Genomic DNA, 18133 nt, shown 5'->3' with positions numbered 1-18133 from the left:
TGGAACATGTGCATATGGCCTTATTTGTAAAAAGGGTCTTAGCAGATATGATTAAATTAAGGATCTAGAGATGAGATTATTCTGGATTGTCTGAGTGGGCCCTAAATCCAATGACAAACATCCTTATAAAAGACACTTAAGATGCCAGGCTCAGCGGCTCATGCCTGTAATCCCAGCACTTTGGGAGGCCGAGGTGGGCAGATCACCTGAAGTCAGGAGTTCGAGACCAGAGGCCAAGATGGTGAGATCCTGTCTCTACTAAAAATACAAAAAATTAGCTGGGCGTGGTGGTGCACGCCTGTAGTCCCAGCTACTCAGGAGACTACGGGAGGCGAATCGCTTGAACCTGAGAGGTGGAGGTTGCAGTGAGCTGAGATTACACCACTACACTCCAGCCTGGGCAACAGGGCGAGACTCAAAAAAAAAAAAAAAAAAAAAAAAAAAGACACTAAGAGAGGAGACACAGCAAAGAGAGAAGGGTATATGAAGATGGACAGAGGCAGAGATTGAAATGAGGTAGCCACAAGCCAAGGAACACCTGCATGAAAAAGCAAGTGGAAAGTTCTCCCTTAGAGCCTTCAGGGGAAGTGTGGCTCTGCCCAGACTGTGATTTTAGCCTTCTGGTTTCCAGAATGGAAAGAGGATAAATTTCTGTTGTTTTAAGTCACCTGATTTATGGTAATTTATCATAGCAGCCACAGGAACAGTCCCACTGAGTGGCAAGGGCACCCAACTTAGGACCTGGATTCCCAACTGTGACCTTGGCCTGTCGCTTCCCCTGGCCACCGGTTCCTTATGTGGAAAGCAAGTGTGCAGTGTGAGGCTGCCTGCATCTTGAATGCTCTAGTGTGAGATACAGGAGCATCATTCTCCTTCTCTCCTTCTGTGGCCGGTGGGTGTGGACAGTAATTGTGTGGTGACCTTTATCTTGGCAGAAATGTTTGAAGATGATTAATTCAAAGTTCCCCTTTTAGAAATATGACTAATAGATCTTTTACATTTTTAAAAGATTCCTTCTGTGCAGCAGACTTAAACTAAGGACTACTAGCCTTTAATTGTCAGGTGCAAATTTTAAGAAAAAATAATAACAAGGGCTAGAGAATATGGTAAGTACAACTGACCTTTAGTGATATGTGTGTCTTAAAAGAATAAAAATCTTATTGAAGGCACTGCAACTTGGATAAAGCATAGTCTTATCTTTTCCTTTGCTATGAATGTTGCCCAGTGATTGTTGTTTTTTAATCAGGCAGCCTTATCAGGCCCTATTCATCAGAAACTGTAGTCCTTGTCTGGTAGTAAGAGTTCATGGTAAATGTAGTCTTCTTCAGCAGGCAGCTTTTCAGCAATTGTGTGACTAGAAAAAGTAGGCATTCCATTTTAAGAATCATAATGTTTTACCCTATGCAAGAAATATAGTGCAATTTGGAATGCTTGCTTATAACTATGGGTTGATTACACAGAAAGAACAAATTAAGCATCAGTAAAAAACTTTTTCTAAAAATCTCTTTTAAAAATAATCAAAAGAGAAATGACAACTCTACTGCCAATTATTGAACTACAGCTCTCTTGGTTAAATCTGGGATATATTTTTCCGTTATGAGTCTCAAAAATTGTTGGGAATGCGCTTTTGTATGTTTGACTATGGTTTCCAATTCAACTTTCTATCAAAGTATTCCATTTGTTGGAAATGCAAATGAGAAGCAGATAGGATGAGGAGCTTCTAGTTTACTGCCTAGAATCTGGTACCGTGATGGTTATTTCTCATAAATGTGGAGTGAACAAATGGAAGACTTGTACCCTATACATCAGTTTGAACACAGAACAGAGATGCCTCTTAAGAGTCTCATCAGTGTGTGAGAAATGCCATGTACTATAACTGTGGGGTCAAATAGGTAATATTTTTTTGAGCACATGTGCTCAGAGCACCATGGTAACTGCTGGTAACTGCGCAGAAATCTCACCTTCTTTCTAGGTTACTGTTTTTTATGGAAAACGGTCAACATACTCCCTTGTGGGATTAAACAATACTTGTACAAATCCCCACAAACCCAAAGTACACTCAGAGACAAGCACAAAACAACAAGGAAGATCGAGGAGGTCGAAAGGAGCTGGAAGGAGTCAAATAAATAGTTGGAGGAGAAAACACACAAAACAAAAGGGGACCATACAATTTTCCCTAAAAGGCATGTCCAAACCCAACTACCAATCAATTTCCTTTTTCTTTTCTTTTTCTTTCCTTAAACATTTATTGGACACCTACTAAGTGCCAGGCAGTGTTCTAGGTACCGGGGATAAGGCAATAAGCAAAACAGATGAAAATCCCACTTTTCTGGAACTTACATTCTATTAGGTTGGTGCAAATGTAATTGCAGTTGTTGCCACAATTAAAAGTAATGGCAAAACCCGTAATTACTTTTGCGCCAACCTAATAGATGAGCTGATGCTGGTGGAAGAATGGCACGTGGTTCCCCTTGCACCATGCCCATGTCAGGAAACCTCCCCAAGGCTGCAGTCTTCTCTTTTGAGTAATGAGCAGTACACTGCCTATTAGTCTCTGAATCCTGTCCAACAAGCCTTAAAGCCCCAAAGAAGACGACAAGTCTTCTCTTCTAGTATGTTCTATAGTTAACAGACACTGCTAGGGACGTAAAGGGTTTTAAATAAAAGCATGTGGGGTATAATATTGTATTGTATTGAACCTAAAGGTCAGATACATTACATTTGATGTGCCTGATGTTAGCTCTGGGGTTAGGAAATTTTAGAGAGAATAAGTCAACGACTTACATGTGGGAGGTGCTGAATGAATGGTTTCTCTAAAAATAACAATAGCTACTCTTTGAGTTATATTATTTAACCAGTTAAAAAGAAAGACCTGTGAGAGGAACACTACAGGTCTGCATTGCTTAATGATGGGGATATGTTCTGAGAAATGCATCTTCAGGCAATTTTGTCATTATGTGAACATCACAGAGTGAACTTACACAGACCTCGATGGTGTGTAGCCTACTATACACCTAGGCTGTAAGGTGTCACCAGTGGTTCCCAGGCTACAAACCTGTACATCATGTTATGGTACTGAATAATGTAGGCAGCAGTAACACAATGGGAGGTATTTGTGTATCTAAACGTAGACTAGGTAGAGCAAAACTACGTTATTTTAATCTTACAGGACCACTGTTGTACATGAGGCCCATTGTATTAATGCAGTGCGTGACTGCATTTGTATCTCCACTTCATGGATAAAACCTTCAAAGTTTCGAGTGGTTAAGGAAATTGTGCAGGATCTTGTTGCCACAGAGAAGTGGAGATAGGATTTAAAATCAGGGAGTTTGACTCCAGTAGACTTTAACTCCAGGTCCTGCTGCCCCCTAATGGTAACCCCAGATGGATTTGACTTTGGGGGAAGTTTTACTGGCATTTAATACTTTTGTTTGTTTGTTTTTTCCTCAAGACAGACTTTCAGATATCTCATCATTTGGCTTTCATGCTAATGTTGCCCCAGTGGCTAATATGGATATATTTAACTTTTTTCTTACTTTCTATTTGAGCATCGGAAGGTTAGTCTATACTCTTATAGAAATGTCACATGTACGTTTCTCTTCTCACTTTCAGGGCTGACCTGAAAATTAGGTAAGATGGACAGCTTCCTATCAATACAAAATGTAAGGGATGCTAGGAATGTTTCCCTGTCCACAAAATCATCTCCCTCACTTGCTTCTGATGTTTAAAATTTCCACCAGCACAGCTTCACTGTGCTTGGCTTCAAGCTGTCTTTTGTGAAAATGCAAATGCATTGGGGATAGATAAGTGGCACTGTAATCCAAGAAGCCTGCCAACCTGCCTGTCTTCCTTCTTCCATTTATCTTTTTGGAAGTAGGCTCTTTCTGGGTACCGGATGCTAGAGGTTCAAAGATAAGTAAGAAGCAGTCTCTGCTCTCAGGAAGGTTTTGATTCTTGGGGGCAGACGAATGTAAAAGAAACACAATATAGTGTTTTAGAAATTATGATGGAGACATTTATAAGATGCGGGGAAACCCAAAAGGGAGAAATGTACTGGCTGTACTTGGAAAGATGAGAGTATATGTCCCTTAAGCCTAAATTCCCTACCACTTGCGTAAGAATGAATTGTGGATTTTTTTCCAGGGGCCATATTCTAGTGATAAGAGAGGAAGGTTTGAAGTAAGCATGAGTTCACTTAAATATTACGGAGTGAGAGAGGGAATGGCAGGAAGAACGAGTTCACAAAGCAAAACCTGAGAGCAAGGATTTACCAGTTAGCCGATTTCACAACTATGAGTATATTGGGCACTTACCACTTACATATTGTCAGGTTACATGTTAAAACACTATAATACCTGTAATCCCAGCACTTTGGGAGGCTGAGGAGGGCAGACAACTTGAGATGAGGAGTTCAAGGCCAGCCTGGCCAACATGATGAAATCCTGTCTCTACTAAAAACACAAAAATTAGCCAGGTGTGGTGGTGCACACCTGTAATCCCATCTACTTGGGAGGCTGAGACAAGAGAATAACTTGAACCCAGGAGGCGGAGATTGCAGTCAGCTGAGATTGTGCCACTACACTCCAGCATGAGTGACAGAGCAAGACTGTTTCAAAAAAACAAAACAAAACAAAACAAAAAACCCAACACCACTATAGTAGAAGAATCAGTATTTTTGAAAAAGGTTATATATCTATTCTGCAAGACAAAAAATTTTGCTGTGATTGGAAGCCAGAGGCAAGCATTTCTTAATTGTATAGGCCAGGGGTCAGCACATCTTTTCTATAAAGGGCCAGATAGTAAACATTTTAGGCTTTGTGGGCCATGCAGTCTCTGTTGCAACTCTGACATTACAGTGCTAAAACAGTCCTAGGCAATGTACAAATGAGTGGGTGTTGGTGTGTTCCAATAAAGCTTTATTAACAGAAACAGGTTATGGGCTGAATTTTGGCCACGGGCCATCGTTTGCTAAATCCTAGTTTAGACCATTTGATAGGCCTATTTTTTTTTTTTTTTTTTTAGGTAAGAACCCTCGCTCTTAGATAGACAGTGGGGCCTCATGCAGAGCTCTTCACTCTTCACCTAACATTATATGACCACACAGCCTGGCAAGCAACTGTTCAAGGAAGTGGGCTCTTTGAACAAATGGCTGCTGCAGAAAAGACTTCAGAGACACGTGGAAGAAGAGAAGAGGGAGTGAAGGGAGACGGATTGGGGATCTGTCTGGGTTTGTTTATTATTATTTTTTTTTAGTTCTTGTTTATTAGTAGTAATGTAAGAATCTTGTGATGGTTAATACTGAGTGTCAACTTGACTGGATTGAAGGATGCAAAGTATTGATCCTGGGTTTGTCTGCGAGGGTGTTGCCAAAGGAGATTAACATTTGAGTCAGTGGGTGGGGGAAGGCAGACCCACCCTTAATCTGGGTGGGCACCATCTAATCAGCTGCCAGCAAATATAAAGCAGGCAGAAAAATGTGAAGATTTGAGATTGGCCTAGCCTCCTAGCCTCTGTCTTTCTACCGTACTGGATGCTTCCTGCCCTCGAACATCGGACTCCAAGTTCTTCAGCTTTGGAACTCTGACTGGCTCTCCTTGCTCCTCAGCCAGCAGACAGCCTATTGTGGGGCCTCATGATCATGTGAGTTACTACTTAAGAAACTCTCTATTATCTATCTATCTATCTATCTATCTATCTATCTATCTATCTATCTATCCCATTAGTTCTGTTCCTCTAGAGAACTCTGACAAATAGAGATTTTGGTATAAGGAGTGGTTCTAGAGGAACAGAGTATTAAGGATGGAGTTCTTTTGTTGGTTTTGGGGCTTCTGGAGTTGGCTGCTTCATATGATTAGATCCAAAAATGCTGAGGACTCTACTTCTAATAGTATGGAGAACACTGATAATCCTTGGTGTGAACCGTTTAGAGAGTTGTGTAACATAAATGCATTTGACACTCCTGATTCACTGCTTGTGAGAGGCAAGTTTAGTGACTCTATACATAATACCTTTGACCATATGTGGAGAACCCAGGAACATAATGAAGCTGGTTGGTTGCTCCTAAGTTCAGTGGACAAAGTGTTGAGAGAAAATGATGAACTCGGGGATTCTAACTCCTGGCTTCAGAAGCAGATACTAAGCCTCAAATCTGCTAAGATTGCCCTGAGTGAGAGTCTTTTCTCCTGTAGAGAAAGAGCTGAAATTGTGGAAAAATAGACAAAGCTCTTATGCAAGCGGCTGACCTGCAGTGAAAGGTGCATGCACAGTCTTGCCAGGTGTACATTGTTAAATTGAGGGCATTGATTGGAAAAGGATGGGACCCTGCAACTTGGAATGGGGACGTGTGGGAGGTCCCCGATGAAGCTGGGGACACTGAGTTTGTAAACTCTGATGAAACTTTTTTGCCCAGCTTCCCCATCCCCAGTAGTGGCAACATCCCCACCCTGACCCATGGTGCCATCAGTCTTTCCATCTTTGTCTGGGGAGATAAACCCTGCACTGCCTGAGGCAATAGTGATGGCCTCCCTTGAGGCAGTTGACAGGCAAGATAATGTTGATTCTCCTCAGGAGCCGCCCCCCAACAACCTTGTTTGCCTCTAGACCTGTAACTGGACTTAAGTCTAGGCAGGCCCCTAGAGGTGAGGTTGAGAGTGTGACCCATAAGGAGGGGTCCTACACTTGAAAATAACTACTTGAGTTTTCTAATTTATATAAACAGAAATCTGGAGAACAGGCATGGGAATGGATATTAAGGGTGTGGGAAAATGGTGGAAGGAACACAGAGTTGAATCAGGCTGAATTTATTGATTTGGGCCCACTAAATAGGGACTCTGCACTTAATGTTTCAGCTTAGGGAGTTAAACATGGGTCTAAAAGTTTATTTCTTGGTTAGCTAAAATATGGATTAAAAGATGGCCCACTGTGAGTGAGCTGGAAATGCCTGATCTCCCTTAGTTTAATGTAGAGGAAGAGATCCAAAGGCTTAGGGAGATTGGGATGGTGAAGTGGATTAGTCACTTTAGACCTACTCATCCCAGCTGAGAGGGTCAGAAGATATCCCCTTGACCAATGCCTTGTGAAATAGATTTGTGAGGGCAGGACCTGCATCTTTGAGGAGCCCTGTAATTGCCCTTCTCTGTATGTCAGATCTAACGGTGGGAACCACAGTCATTCAACTACAAAATTTAAATACAATGGGAATAATTGGATCCCAAGGTGGCAGAGCCCAAGTGGCAGCACTCAACCATCAAAGGCAAGGTGGACATAGCTACCATAATGGACAGAAGAGGCAAAGCAGCAATCAGAACAGACTGATTCCTGTAGAGCTCTGGCATTGGCTAATTAATTACAGTGTTCCTGGAATTGAAATTGATAGGAAGCCTACTACATTCCTACCTAATTTTTATAAGCAGAAAACTTCTAGGTTGAATGGACAAGACTAACTTGAATTATAAAAACAGAGAATCATGTTTTTATCATGATTCACGTGATAAAACGTCATGACTCATGTCTCATGTCTCAATCAATTTCCAGAGACGTGAGCCAGTTTACAAACCCAGAACCCCTTGAATAAAGGGGAGGCCAGGTCTCCTTGGGGAAGGACCCCACTACATTACCGACAACTTATGTAGTGAATCTTTTTTTGATAGGGAGTCTTGCTTTGCCGTCCAGGTTGGAGTGCAGTGGCACAATCTCAGCTCACTATGCAGTGAATCTTTCTCCCATCCTTCCCTAAGGATACCTCTGACCTTTAACCAAGGTAACTGTGTATTGGGGAAAGGTAAATGATCAGACATTTTGGGGACTACTGGACACTGGCTTTGAGCTGGGGTTGATTCCAGGGAACCCAAAATATCATTATAGTCCTCCAGTTAAAGTAGGGGCTTATGGAGGTCAGGCAATTAATGGAGTTTAAGCTCAAGTCCAACTTACAGTGGGTCCAGTGGATCCCCAGACTCATCCTGTGGTCATTTCCCCAGTGCCAGAGCACATAATTGGCATAGACAAATTTAGCAGCTGGCAGAAGCCCCATATTGGCTCCCTGACTGGCAGGGTGAGGGCTATTATGGAGGGAAAGGCAAAATGGAAGCCATTAGAGCTGCCTCTACCTAGAGAAATAGTAAATCAAAAATAATATTGCATCCCTGGAGGGACTGTGGAGATTAAGGCTACCATGAAGGACGCGAAAGACACAAGGGTGGTGATTCCCACCACATCCCTGTTCAGCTCTCCCATTTGGCCTGTGCAGAAGACAAATGGATCTTGGAGAATGACAGTGAATTATTGTAAGCTTAACAAAGTGTTGACTCCAATTGCAGCTGCTGTACCAGATGTGGTTTCACTGCTTGAGCTAATTGAGCCAATGAACACATCTCCTGGTACCGATATGCGGCCACTGACTTGGCGAATGCCTTTTTCTCCATTCCTGTCCATAAGGCCCACTAGAAGCAATTTACCTTCAGCTAGCAAGGCCAGCAATACATCATTACTGTCCTGCCTCAGAGTATATCAACTCTCCGACTTTATGTCATAATCTTATTCAGAGAGACTTTGATCGCTTTTCGCTTCTGCAAGATATCACACTGGTCCATTATACTGATGACATTATGCTGATTGGATCCAGTGAGCAAGAAGTAGCAAATACACTGGACTTATTGGTGACACATTTGCGTGCCAGAGGATGGGAAATAAATTTGACTACAATTCAGAAAACTTCTACCTTAGTAGAATTTCTAGGGGTCCAGTGGTGTGGGGCCTTTCAAGATAGTCCTCCTAAAGTGAAAGATAAGTTGCTACATTTGACCCCTCCTCTAACCAAGAAAGAGGCACAATGCCTAGTGGGCCTATTTGGATTTTGGAGGTAACACATTCATTTGGGTGTGTTACTCTGGCCCACTTATTGAGTGATCTGAAGGGTGGCCAGTTTTGAGTGGGGTCCAGAACAGGAGAAGGCTCTGCAATAGGTCCAGGCTGCTATGCAAGCTGCTCTGCCACTTGGGCCATATGACCCAGCAGATCCAATGGTGCTTGGGGTGTCAGTGGCAGACGGAGATGCTGTTTGGAGCCTTTGGCAGTCCCTCATAGGTGAATCACAGCAGAGACCTCTAGAATTTTGGTGCAAGACCCTGCCATCTACTGCAGATAACTACTCTCCTTTTGAGAGACAGCTCTTGGCCTGTTACTGGACTTTGGTGGAAACTGAACGTTTGACTATACGTCATCAAGTCACCATGCGACCTGAACTGCCTCTCATGAACTGGGTGCTTTCTGATCCATCTAGCCATAAAGTGGGTCATGCACAGCAGCATTCTATCATCAAATAAATGGAAGTGGTACATACGTGATTAGGCTCAAGCAAGTCCTGAAGGCACAAGTAAGTTACATGAGGAAGTGGCTCAAATGCCCATGGTCTCCACTCCTGCCACCCTGCCTTCTCTCCCCAAGCCTGCACTGATGGCTTCATGGGGAGCTCCCTATGACCAATTGACAGAGGAAGAGAAGACTAGGGCCTGGTTCACAGATGGTTCTGCACGATATGCAGGCACCACCCGAAAGTGCACAGCTGCAGCACTACAAGCCTTTTCTAGGACATCTCTGAAGGACAGCGGTAAAGGGAAATCTTCCCAGTGGGCAGAACTTCAAGCAGTACACCTGGTTGCATACTTTGCATGGAAGGAGAAATGGCCAGACGTGTAACTGTATACTGATTAATGGGCTGTAGCCAATGGTTTGGCTGGATGGTCAGGGGCTTGGAGGAAGCATGACTGGAAAATTGGTGACAAAGAAATTTGGGGAAGAGGTATGTGGATAGACCTCTCTGAGTGGCCAAAAACTGTGAAGATATTTGTATCCCATGTGGGTGCTCACCAATGGGTGACCTCAGCAGAGGAAGATTTTAATAATCAAGTGGATAGGATGACCCATTCTGTGGCTACCACTCAGCCTCTTTCCCCAATCACGCCTGCCACTGCCCGATGGGCCCATGAACAAAGTGGCCATGGTGGCAGGGATGGAGGTTACACATGGGCTCAGCAACATGGACTTCCACTCACCAAGGCTGACCTGGCTATGGCCATGGCTGAGTGCCCAATTTGCCAACAACATAGATCAACACTGAGCCCTTGATATGGCACCATTCCTTGGGGTGATCAGCCAGCTACCTGGTGGCAGGTTGATTATATTGCACTTCTTCTATCATGAAAAGGGCAGAGGTTTGTCCTCACTGGAATAGATACTTACTCCAGATATGGGTTTGCCTATCCTGCATGCAATGCTTCTGGCAAAACTACAATCCGTGGGCTCATGGAATGCCTTATCCACCATCATGATATTCCACACAGCATTGCCTTTGACCAAGGTACTCACTTTATGGCCAAAGCAGTGCAGCAGTGGGCTCATGTGCATGGAATTCACTGGTCTTATCATGTTCCCCATTATCCTGAAGCAGCTGGATTGACAGAATAGTGGAATGGCCTTTTGAAGTCACAATTGTAATGCCAACTAGGTGACAATACTTTGCAGGGCTGGGGCAAAGTTCTCTGGAAGGCCATGTATGCTCTGAATCAGCATCCAATATATGGCACTGTTTTCCCCATAGCCAGGATTCACAGGTTCAGGCATCAAGGGGTGGAAGTGGAAGTGACACCACTCACCATCACCCCTAGTGATCCACCAGCCAAATTTTTGCCTCTCGTTCCTGCGACATTACGTTCTGCTGGCCCAGAGGTCTTAGTTCCAGAGGCAGCAAAACTGCCACCAGGAGATACAACAATGATTCCATTAAACTGGCAGTTAAAATTGCTACCTGGACACTTTGGGCTCCTCCTACCTTGAAGTCAACAGGCTAAGAAGGGAGTTCCAGGTGCCCGCCACCACATCCAGCTTATTTTTTAAAAAACATATTTTCAGTAGAGATGAGGTTTCACTGTGTCAGCCAGGCTGATCTCAAACTCCTGACCTCAAGTGATCCACCTGCCTGGCCCTCCCACAGTGCTGGGATTATAGCCATGAGCCATCATGCCCAGCCTATCCTAGCTATTGTTTTAAAATTTACCAAGACTATTTTTGTTATTTTCTCACAAAGATTCCATATCTTCATATTATTTTTTTTTCCAAATGACTTAATGCATCCCATTGATTCACCTTTATGTCTGCTGGCTCCATCTAATAATCAGAGCTGGACCTAGACTTTACCTGCTCTAGAAAACATTCCTTGATTTAAGACTCACAAATACACATATAGCACATCCACCCTTGATGCCTTCTCTAACCAATTATTTACTGAAAACCTCCAATTAGATGCTTCATAGGTCCTCAAACTCAACATGTCCAAACCTGAACACAAAACCCACACTCCAACCACTCATATTTCATTTCTTTACCCAAGTTTATCTAGGTCAGTGAATGGACACCTTAGTTACCCAGTTATATAAGCCAGAAGCTTGGAGGTTATTCTTGAAGATTCCTTTCCCTCACCCTGATAGGTTACCATTCACAAAGTCTGGGGGATTATATCTCCTAAATATCTCTTGCATTGAGATACTTCTTTTTAACCCCACTGCTTTCATCATAATCTAACTTACCAACTTCTCATACCTGAACATTTGAATTATTTGACTCAAGTCTACTTGCATCTAAATTCCCGGTATATCTGACATCCATCTGATCGTATCAATTCATTAAATGGTTTCACACTGCTCTTAGGATAAGGAATAAAATTTATCAACATCTTATTAAAATAATTCGACTCTAAACATCGCTTCTTTTTCTAAGACTACCCTTTTTCACTTTCTTTGACACAACTGAACTAGATCTCATCTTAGAGCTTTATTCTGTTTCACATGTCTGGAAGATTTACACTAACATCCCTACTCTTCCCCAATCCTGACATCCCTACACGTTGCCATGTAACATTTCAATGCTCTCCCACTGTTGGTAACATGTAATTCCCTGACCCTGAGTTCAACTGAGTGACTTGCTTTGGTCAATAAAATTAGATCAGTTTCAGAGCCCAGGCTCCAAGAGGCCTTACATGTTTCTACTTGTCCTCTTGAACCTCTTCCTTCACTGTATAAAGAATATGCTCTATTGATCCCATGAACCCATGGGAGACCTTTGATCCCATGAGCAAGTTAAGGAACATTTGGAGTGGAACTGCTCAGCTAAACCCAGCCTAGAGAAACTCACCCCCAGGGACACAGAGATTTATAAGAAACAATAACTGTCTGTTACTTTAAGTGGTTTTTTATCTAGCAATAGCTAACTGATACACAAACATAACAATTTGCATTTTCCTACTGCTTGGTAAGTATCTTCTACCTTTGTTGATACATTTAGGCCAAGGAGGATTAAAATCAACAAAGAATGTTTACATGGATGTTATCCTTACTGCTATGAACATTAAACTATTGCTTGAAGATTGAGGCCCAGTAATAAAACAGCAGCTGTTTCTCCAAAAAAATCCTCTGTGACTTTTCAAATGAAATGAGGGCTTTCCTGCCAATCCCGCAGGTCAGGAAGATAAAATTGGGCATGGATCTTTCCCTCGCTGCTACAGAAACTCTTCATCCCTGTCAGGGATGGCAGATCCATTGCTACAACCAAGGGGCCACGCTGAAAGTTCAGAGCTGGTTTCAGAAATGACACAGTCTACTTCATTCTGGATAAGGGCACAGTCTGTCATAACAGGTTATTTTAAAGGTCACCCTAGATTTAATCAAGACATCTTGTTCCTTTAAATTTTTGTCCTCTAAATTTTTCTGTGAAAAGCTGTTGAGTATCTCTGGCCTTTCTATTTTCTCTACCAGACAAAACCTATTACTAAGTGGATGTTAATTAAGCCACAGGGCCAAGACATTGACAATTCAAAATGAAAACTATGACTGCATATGGCGTTGTATCTTGCCCCCAAATGCTGTGCTCTTAAAGGGAGACTCTTGAAATGAAAACTCTTGCACCTATAAATGTGAAGAGTGACTTGAGTGCTGTAAAACAAAGTGTATTGGTTAACATACCGTCAGCTTTGTTATGTCAGGACAGAAATAAAAATCCAATAGTAAATAGTCAACAGATGTCATAGCACCGGAGAAAATAAATGCATACTCACCTGGATGGGTGCAATTCTTCTCCCTGAAATAAATTTTAAGAATATATGTTTTAGTCTTAATCAAACCCATCCCGAACTCCAAAGCAAACATGTTGAAAGCAGAAACAATGAGTCCTCCTAGTTAAAACATGTTTTACATTTCGGTGGGATCGCAAATTTGAATAACTGGCCCTTTCTCCCCTTTTAAATCAGTGACACCACATTGTCTTTAAATAGCGTGCATTTGCAAGAGGGCCCCCATTGCTATCGGGTACCTGACAGACTATCGGTAAGCCTGGCCTTGGTGCATCCTTTCTTAAAGTGCCTCCAAGGACAGAAGGAAGTGAGCGAGATCATTTTCTTTCTTCCCCAAATTGCTGCCCTCCTTTCACTTAAGAGCCAATGCTTCCCAAAGAGAATGTGTCCCCTCAGTGTGACTTCCTGTGCTGTCTCCTTTTTAGGATCTACTGGCCCTTGGGGGAAGGAAGCAACTCTGAGATCTATTTTGCTTTGTGGTTCACCAACTGAGAGGCCGGAGGCTTAGAGCTGTGTTACCTGAGGACTAGGGTGTTGTAGGGTGGGGCTGGACAGGAAGTGGCCTTCTTGCCACAGAAGAGAGGCCTGGTGAAGGGACTCTTCACTGACAGGCTGAAGCTCAGGAGGGAAATACTTGTCAGTGGGCCGGGTTTGGGGCTCCTGTGAGTCAGCTGTGTTCAGGGCCCTTTCAGGTTCAGAGGTCAATCTTGAGTGGAGTCTCAAGGGTGACAGCAAATACGAAGAATCCTTTGGGCTTCCCGGCAGGCTCTTGGAAAGGTAACGTGGGGAGCCCGCAGGCTCTCTCCAGCTTCCCCAGGTGGGCACCTGCAAGGCATCCTGCTGAGACAGTGAGTGCCAAGTCCCACAGCCACGGGTCCTTAATCTCCTCAAAGTGGGCGAGGTGGAGATGCGGCCTGGGGCTTGCCGGTCAAACTGGAGGAGGCTCCCCTGGTTCTCACAGTGCTGCTTTGGCAGGCTCCTCAGCCGGGGCCCAGGAGAGGCTCCGCAGTCTTGGGGTGGCACCTCTAGATAGAATGACTCTGTTTTCTCCATAAAGCTAAGAGGTTCTACCGTGGGTAGAAGGTTCCAGAAGATGTCTGAGTTCCTGTTCTCTGGATCACATGGAGGGTGCTCAATTTCTGCATCCAAGTGCCACACTTCCTCTAGTAGTTCTTTTCCTTTTCCAGAGGAGAATGTCAAGCAGGTTGTTGCATCTTTAGTGAGGACGAGCAGACTGTGGAATCTGTAGCAAATGAGGGAGACTGCAGTGAGAAAAAAAGGTCTAAAATTTCAAAGGAAAACTTTTAATTCTTCATAGGAGATAGAGCTCAGTTCGCATCAGCATCCTTTACGTTCAGAAAATAATTAATATATAAGACTCCAGCATTCTCATCTAAACAACGTATTGAAATCTGTTTACTGTCTACTTAATATTCCTTTTAGGTTCAAACAAAAAAGCCTTTAAAATCGTTGGTCACTTAAGATACTTTCCGGAAACCACATAGCTCCTCTCCTTGTGATTATTCCATTGTAAGGGAATCAAATATACATTAAATCCTCCTATCATCTACATTTATGTGTGAAAGTACATACTTTGGTGCATTCCGGGGATGCAAGAACAAGGAAAACAAGGTTCCTTCCCTCAAGGTTTAAATTACAGAATGAGACAGGCTTTGAAGGTAACTGATGTAAAGTATCTGGCAATGTCTTTTATCTTAGATTCTATCAATCTTTACATTTTGGAAAAATGACTTGCAAGTTTGAAAAGAAAAACCCAGATGTCACCAGGTACCCTACTGTTCATGACTGGAGGTGTTTTTTAAGATCCATGCATGCAGAATTATCTCTTCTTATGCTCAAGAAAAGCTGACCCTTCTATTTCACAACTTGATTCATGGGAGTGGCTTACTGCAGTTTCGTTATTCTGTACTTTCCCACATGAAGAAGGCATGTGTGGGAGAACATCAATCCTTACACATCCCTTATGGCATGAGAGTTGATGCTTGATGATTTACAGACCAGGCGTGGGACTGTGGGACGGGAGAGAGACCCACCTTCCCTGGCCCCAGATGGCATGGAAGGTGGCTTCAGACTGTGCGTGGATTGTTTGTAGATGGAACATTAGTAGTTGACCGTATATTCTAAGAACATCAATAATAGTTTTAGTAAGTTTATCATTCTAAAGCAGAACTCAGCAATCTGAAACCCTTTGGCCACATTTGGATTGCCAAAATGTAAAAATGGCTAATAATTTACTTCTTATAATTTTAATTGCAAGGACAATACTTTTTAGTAGAACTTTTCTAGAGTGTATTATTTGCTTCTTTAACTTGATATAGAGAAGGCTGAAAACCAATAAACCTTTTCCTCATTACCTGGCCTCATTCTGTTGACTGTTATTCTAGTACTTAGCCAAAATACAGTGATTACTACTATGTTTACTCTAGTTCTGTGGAGAATACAATAATTGTTGCAGGTTTTTACAGCCTCTGAATATTCACTCCCACACCAAATGACCCCACACTGATGTACTCCCTAATTTTTATTCCTTGCTTCTCACTATGCTTTGTGTACTTGCCTGTGGCAACCACTCTCTCCTCTTTGTTTCTTTTAATCTGTGTCAGGCATAGAAGTTCAACAACCTTGTGAATAGATAATTAATAGGCTGTTAGATCTATTCCTATCAGTAGAGGAGGAGCTCAGTGTTTTAACATTGTCATGACAATGTTATGACTTGACATTGATTTTGGGGATTTTGTGATCTCTTATTTTGCTCCCTGACTCTTATCTTGTTTAAGGTCAAATAAATCCAGGCACAGAGGCTCATGCCTGTAATCCAAGCACTTTGGGAGGTGAAGATAGGAGGATCACTTGACCCTAGAAATTCAAGACCAGCCTGGGCAACATAGTGAGACCCCATCTCTATAAAAAGTTTCTTTAAGGGCCAAATGAAACCCACAGGTACTGGATTTTAGACTGGTGAGTTGTTTGAGGAACTACTTAGATGCAAACTAAAGTCAGTTCAACTCTTATTCACAAAAGAAATCTAAAATTCTTAATATTGGGTTTGCTTTATTTTGAGCTGAGGGCTCAACTGTTACAGAACTTCACATGTAGAACGAAAATGCATGAGGTACCTTTTTTTGCAGAGTGGAGGAAAGAAGGCAATGCCAGTTTAGGAAACTTACGTTCAGTTAAGGTGAGATTGTATTAGTTTTGGTTTTAGATTGGTAATTCCTGGATGCTGCTCTGAAGGTTGATACTAACATTGCTGAAGAGGCATGAAATGGTCCCTCCTGACCATTGATAAAATAAGGTACATTATTGCTACATGGAGAGGCCAGTTCCTCATCAAATCTATAGGTACTTTGTTACTTTTTTGTTTTCTTTTTAGAGATGGAGTCTGGCTCTGTCGCTCAGGCTGAGTGCAGTGGCGTGATCACAGTGTACTGTAACCACAAACTCCTAGCCTCACAGAATCCTCACGCTGTGCTCCTGAGTAGCTGGGACTATAGATGCTTACCACCATACCCAGCTAATTTCAAATCAATAGGTACTTTCACACATACATACAATCAGGGCTGTTCTATTATTTTTCTCCTTTAGAAGACTATCCAAGTTCTAGGCAGCAACAATGTTAAAGGAATTCAGTATATTTGCATAGGCACTTGCGTAATAGTTAGATCAGATTTCTTAGTCTTTGGGTTTCCCCTCTTGTCCTTTTGGCCTTTTCCTCTCCTCTTTTGAGGAGTTAGGATACAGCTTTGGGTTTCCTTTGTAGTCATTCGGACACAGGGGTGTAGCTGCTGGTAGAAAGCTATTTATGGCCAACAGGATTAACATTGGTAAGTATTATTTATTAGCCACTGTCTTAAATATAGGAACCAAGGCAATAGTAACTGCTGACATGATGCACTGCAGAAATGGAGAAACTTTAAAAACAGCAGGGCTTTGGGAGGTGATTTGCAGAGAGGCAGGAAGAGCTCAAGCACCAGAGTAAATGGATCTGGTTTCTCTTCCAGTATCACTTCCAACTGGCTGTGTGACCTAGGACAAGCCAATTCTCCTCTGCCAACCTCTGTGCAGCATTTACCAAGAGGTCATCAAAGAACCTCCCTCACAGGCCTATTGTAGAAATTAAATGAGATAATGGCCAAGGCTCCTGGGAAGCTTTCCCTAAATGACTACACCCAGTGGGTCTGATAGAATCAAAAGTTAACAGTCAATCCATTCATGCTAACTCTTCTCCTTTATGTTTAAAAGAGGTAATTAATACATGGTCATCATAAAGAAAATTCACCAGCCTTCGACCTTCCAAGCTTTGAGAATCCAGCAAACACCCACCCACACTGCTGGGGAAGCCATCTCACTGTACTAGAAATGAAACCATTGTAGGTTAATGATTTACAAATTCTAATAAGACCTGGGGAGATCAGCCAAACAAGCTAACCTGATAGCAACAGGACAAAAGGAAAGTGCAAGAGAGAAACGCAGAAAGCAGCTGAATGTTGCCTTTAATACCTGTGAGACGGTCTGTCCCAGCTGCACCCAGGTGGGTCCTGAGGATCCTCAGAGCCTGAAGAACCAGAGTGAGCTGCCGGAGGAGGGCTCAGAGCAACCAGTTCCACACCTGTAACAATGCGCCCTCCCAGCTGAGTGAAAGCAAGCTTGCTACCAGCTGTAATGAGGAACTGGTCTCTCCCCTCCTTAGAGACATTTCCAGTTATTTGTTTATGAAAAAGCCTAAAGGGAAGCCAGTTCGGAATCTAAGGCAGCCTAAGAACAAGTCAGGTAAACAATGGCTGATCAAATACAGAAATGATGCAAATGTAGCTTTTTACTTCCTCTTGGGGCTTTCAATAAATCATCACTCATAGTTTAGTGAAGCAGTTCTGGGTTTCTATTTCATTTATTTTCTCTAAGGTTGTGAGACGCATTCTTTGAGACTCTACTTTCTTCATATCATCAAACATTTTGTGTTGATCTATTTTATTAATGACATGCTTTGATAAG

The 18133-nt window shown here is 42.6% G+C and overlaps 1 protein-coding gene across 1 annotated transcript; it reads right to left on the bottom strand.

The window, feature by feature from the left end:
* Window positions 1-13101: 13101 nt before the first annotated feature.
* Window positions 13102-17924, bottom strand: C10H12orf74 (chromosome 10 C12orf74 homolog). The gene is made up of 3 exons (XM_023206433.1): window positions 17642-17924; window positions 13640-14334; window positions 13102-13128 (listed from the first exon to the last, which is right to left on the bottom strand). The coding sequence occupies exons 2-3, from the start codon at window positions 14171-14173 to the stop codon at window positions 13102-13104; spliced, it is 561 nt and encodes a 186-aa protein (XP_023062201.1). The 5' UTR covers window positions 14174-14334; window positions 17642-17924.
* Between the last annotated feature and the right edge of the window lie 209 nt (window positions 17925-18133).

Source organism: Piliocolobus tephrosceles, chromosome 10 (assembly GCF_002776525.5).
Source record: "Piliocolobus tephrosceles isolate RC106 chromosome 10, ASM277652v3, whole genome shotgun sequence".
NCBI classification, from domain to species: Eukaryota; Metazoa; Chordata; class Mammalia; order Primates; family Cercopithecidae; genus Piliocolobus; species Piliocolobus tephrosceles.
The sequence above is the reverse complement of the archived record's forward strand: the minus strand, read 5'-3'. Positions and strand labels throughout refer to the sequence as shown.